This window comes from Octopus bimaculoides, chromosome 27, assembly GCF_001194135.2.
Source record: "Octopus bimaculoides isolate UCB-OBI-ISO-001 chromosome 27, ASM119413v2, whole genome shotgun sequence".
Taxonomy (NCBI): Eukaryota; Metazoa; Mollusca; class Cephalopoda; order Octopoda; family Octopodidae; genus Octopus; species Octopus bimaculoides.
The window spans coordinates 3,944,661-3,949,439 of NC_069007.1; the positions used below are offsets into that span (position 1 = coordinate 3,944,661).

At 38.8% G+C, this 4,779-nt stretch overlaps 1 protein-coding gene across 1 annotated transcript in view; it reads right to left on the bottom strand.

Annotated features, from left to right (window-relative positions):
• The window catches only part of LOC106879164 (dynein heavy chain domain-containing protein 1), a 72,778-nt gene that overhangs the window by 49,892 nt on the left and 18,107 nt on the right, over window positions 1–4,779 (bottom strand). The window contains exons 10-13 of the mRNA XM_014928609.2: window positions 4,376–4,508; window positions 2,959–3,071; window positions 918–1,052; window positions 90–245 (exon numbers count right to left, since the gene is read on the bottom strand). Coding sequence (XP_014784095.2) covers window positions 90–245; window positions 918–1,052; window positions 2,959–3,071; window positions 4,376–4,508 — 537 coding nt within the window. The remainder of the gene's footprint in view (window positions 1–89; window positions 246–917; window positions 1,053–2,958; window positions 3,072–4,375; window positions 4,509–4,779) is intronic.

Sequence of the window (4,779 nt, forward strand, 5' to 3'; positions counted from 1 at the left end):
CAATCTCAGCGGCTTTTCAAAACAAAAAAGAAAAAAGAGGGGTGGGGGAGTCGGTGGGTCACAGAAGCTCCTTTGACCCAGCTGGAAACCAGAATGCAAGAACACTCACCATACTCCAGTGGCGGAGGTTTCTTTCTGCGGTACATTTTTGAATCTCTGATATTGATCACTTCCTTGAGGGAATTTCGTCTTTGAGTTCTCTCACAAACCCATTCATCCGCAAAGAATGTTATCAATCCTTTATCCTGGGAAATATGAAACAATAATAATAATAAACATAATAATAATAATAATAATAATAATAATAATGATTTAGAGCCGTAAGTAAGTGATTTAAAACCAGAAATGGAGGCTCTAATCTGCGCTGCCCAAGTGCAAGCACTAAGAACAAACTACATAAAATACAGAATGGACAACACATCAGAAAGTGTGTATTTGCACCCCCTAGCACTACTTGACAACCGATGTTGGTCTGTTTATATCCCTGTAACTTAGTAGTTCAGCAGAAGAGACTGATAGAATAAGTATCAGGCTTAAAAATAAAAAAATAAATAAGTACTGTGTTCGATTAAATCAAGTAAAGTTCTTCAAGGTGGTGCCCCAGCATGGCCACAGTCAAATGACTGAAACAAGCAAAATATAAAAGATATGTAAAAGCACCCGTACAGTGCCACGGAAGAGCACCCGTGCGGTGCCATGTAAAAGCACCCAGCACACTCTATAAAGTGGTTGGCATGTTAGGAAGGGCATCCAGCTGTAGAGACTATGCCAAAGCAGGCTGAAATCTGGTGCAGCCTCCTGGATTGGCAGCTCTGGTCAACCCATGACAGCATGGACAACAGATGTTAAATGATGACGATGATGATACAAATAAGACTGTTTCTAAATAGAATATGGTAAGGAAGAAATTTACTCACATTGTAACCATGGGGTACCGTCCTCTGTCTTTGAACAGGCGCCACAGTGTCAGCAGACATAACTACTTTTTCCAAAGAATGAAGTGTGGTCAGAGAGTTCCTCCGTATCAATGGACCATTCAAACCATCAGTTTTCTAAACAACAATAACAACAACAGCAATAACATGTAGTGCTATAGTTCTATATTTAAGAGATGAGGAATTATTTACATTATTTACATTATTTACATTTGACGGATATTCGTCCTCATCGGGCATATGGCGTAGTGGTTAAGAGCGCGGGCTACTAACCCCAAGGTTCCGAGTTCGATTCACGGCAGCGACCTGATTAATAATAGTAATAATAATAATAATATAATAATAATAATAATAGTAACATCGATAGGAATGAGAACCCAGTTTCGAAATTTCCCCAAGACACCTTACGAAGGCTGGAGGGTATATCAGCCGAAACGTTGTGTTAACAACAAACAAGATGAGGACGAATATCCGTCAAATGTAAATAATGTAAATAATGTAGTGCTATATTTGACATATGTCTGCCCGATTCAACTTCCAAGAATTTAAACAACCGGAAGAAATATTTCATTAAACAATCCTTTCTAATCTTGGTGGTACAAGGCCAGCATTTTTAATGATGGTGGTGGGGAGTCGTTTACACTGCCCCTGCCATGCCAACTGGTACTTATTTATCGACCCTTTAAGGAAGAAAGGCAGAGTCAACCTCAGTGATATTTGAACTTAGAACATTTTGAGCCAGAACGAATGTCACTCAGCATTTGACTGGTCTTGTCATATGTCTGCAGAGGGTGTGGTGCACAAAGAAGGGAACAGCTTACTGTTCTCTTCAAAGACATTTTGGCAAAATTTCAAAGTTTCAAACGAAAATTTCGCCCCTAAAAAAGGGGAAAATTCTGCCTAACCAACTAGCTCTGCAAGAATCTGGTCGGCTTGGCTACACAAATATACAAAAATATCAATAGGTTAACAAATTTTCCAATAAAATTGGCCAACAACTTATGGAGCTTCTGGAGACACATCTGTCCGCTTTCAAAACAAGAATAATAATAATAATGATAATAATAATAATAAAAAACCTTTCTACTATAGGCACAAGGGCTGAAACTTTGGGAGGGGGGGAAGTAGTTGATTTCATGAACCCCAGTGTGTAACTGGTATTTATTTCATTGATCATGAAAGAATAAAAGGCAAAGTTGACTTCAGCAGCATTTGAACTCAGAACGTAAGGATGGACGAAATGCTGCTAGGCATTTTGCCTGGTGTGCTAACAATTCTGCCAGTTTGCCACCTTAATAATAATAATAATAATGACGATGATAAATGCCCGGATGCAGTACCAGGCAGTGGCTCTCATGGCTTCTGGTCATAACTGATTGAAAGTGTTATCATGTACATAGTTTTGTCTTGTTATAAAAAGATGGGCTACAGCAAATATTCTGCTCAATACCACAGATTTGCTTGTCAGTTGCTTGACCTTAACCAGTTGAGCATGTCCCTTGGTGGCTGACGATATGTGCATCTCTGATCATGAGCAGAAGTAGTGGGGGAGCATCATAGCCATGTGTTGAGAGGAACTCTTTGGGGTTTGAATAATTCACCTTTGGAAACATGGGTGTTTTGCTCAACATCCTTAAACGAACCTTATTCAGGGACCTTTTGAGCGGGATGGGCTACTTGACCTGAAGAAAATTCTAACTGGGCCCCACCTGCAAGGTCAAGTGCTGTTTCTCTTGATATGAGATCACCATGTCACGCACATATTGTTGTGATGCATGTTCCTGGTGCACCCTTATCAGACGGGTAGTCATGAGGGGTATATTGGGTTTCATATATTTGTACCCCAGTGTCACTTTGATGGCATGTGTTGCTCTCTCACTTAATCATAACAATAATAACAATAATAATCATAATAGTAATGATAATCCTCCTCCTCCTCCTCATAATAATAATAATAATAATAATAATAATAACAATAATAAAAAAGAAAAAAAAAGAGAGAGATAAAACCACAAAGTGATACCTTATCAAACTTTGGTTGGCCTCTGATTGTGTATTGTGAATTCTGAACTAACTGCAGGTCCCTGAGTACTGACTGAATATGGTCAAGATGTTGACTCATTATATACATTACATCTGAAGAAAAAACCAAAACAAAACCAATTATCAAATGATTCTCAAAGTGATTGATGTATATATTCTGGTGAATATTTTTTGTGGAAACTGGGTTCTCGAGGTGGTCATTAAGCTCAGCAGTAATTTTGGGAGCTGTACTTTTGTGATCCTTTCCAACAATTTGCGTAAGAGTCCGACAGTCCCTATCTGAAAGTTTTGGCTTTCTTCCAGAGTTTTGTTTCAATGAGGAGGTTTTTCCCTCTTTCTCAAAGGCTGTCATTACTTTCGAGCCAGTACTTCTTGATACACCAAACATTGTGGCTGTTTTTGTTACACTAGCGCCTTCCATATGAGCACCAACAATTTGACCTCTTTGAAAGTCCGATAGATCTGTCATTCTAAAGAATTTTAATTACCTTTTTCTGAGGATATCTGAAAAGGAACAGCAATTTTAGCAAAACATATTAAGCAACACTAATAATAAATCAATAAACATAAAAATAAACAAGCTTTTGACGGTTTTATAGATATTTCAAAATTATGATGCTATGATGCTAGGTGTTTCCATTATTTTATCCAACCCCTGTATATTCTCCAAGGCAAAATGCTGTGAGTAGCTTGTTCCTCAGTTCAAACATGCATCAAGCATATTCGGACTGGTTGTAACATTGCAGAATAGTAACAATCTACCAAAGCCCCAGCTTTGGACTGATTAGCATATTAGGGCTTGCCTCTCTATGCATGACACGACTGGAGCTGGCAGACTCCGTGGAAGGAACCATCGTGGATCAATAAAGGAGAAGGTGGCAGTAGCAATGCCGTTGTGAAGAGCAAGATGGGACAAGTAAGACATCGTGGTTATTCACTGGACATCCGTCTCCATTTCCAGTTGTCTTCATCTGGACTTGCCACTGGACTGAAGATGGTCACAAACAAGAGATTGAGGTCGATGATGTACAACTCTTACTTCACTTTAAACAAAGTGACCGCACAAGTCATCAGTTACTGCTGAGGATGACCGGATGGCCCTTGAAGCTCCGATGGATGAACATGATACACGGAAACACAAGCTGCTCCCATAACCACTCTAAAAGTGGCAGACCCATGAAAAGAAGGTCCTCCAAGAGAAGAATTCCACTACTGTTCTTCCCCGTGCATCTTTGATCTCTCTGCTGACCAATGTGTCTTTTTGTAAAGAAATACAATGTGAATTGAGAAAGATTTGGCTGCTATTTCTAGCAAGACATAGAACTTCCTTTGATGACAGTGATTCAGTGTTTTGAATTGAAGAAAGAAAGACAGAGAAAAAGAAGCAAATGGATTACCTGTTGGTATTCGGTTGACATTGTCAAAAAGGGCCCAGCACCCACTTGTGAGGAGGCCAGTGAGATACTGGACAATATGGACACAGGTCAGCAGCGGACTGCAGCAGATGGTGAACAGGCATTGACCATATAACTGTTGAGATAAAAAAGAGTGGGATGTATATTTATACACATTCACATGCATTCACACAAACCTCTCTCTCTCTATTTATGTGTGTGTGTATGTGTGTGTGTGTGTGTGTATATATATATATATATATATATATATATATATATATATATACACATACACACACACACACACACACATAATTATATATATGTATATGTGTGTGTATACACACACACACATACACATAATTTTCTTTCTCTCATCATCATCATCATCATCGTTGTTTAACATC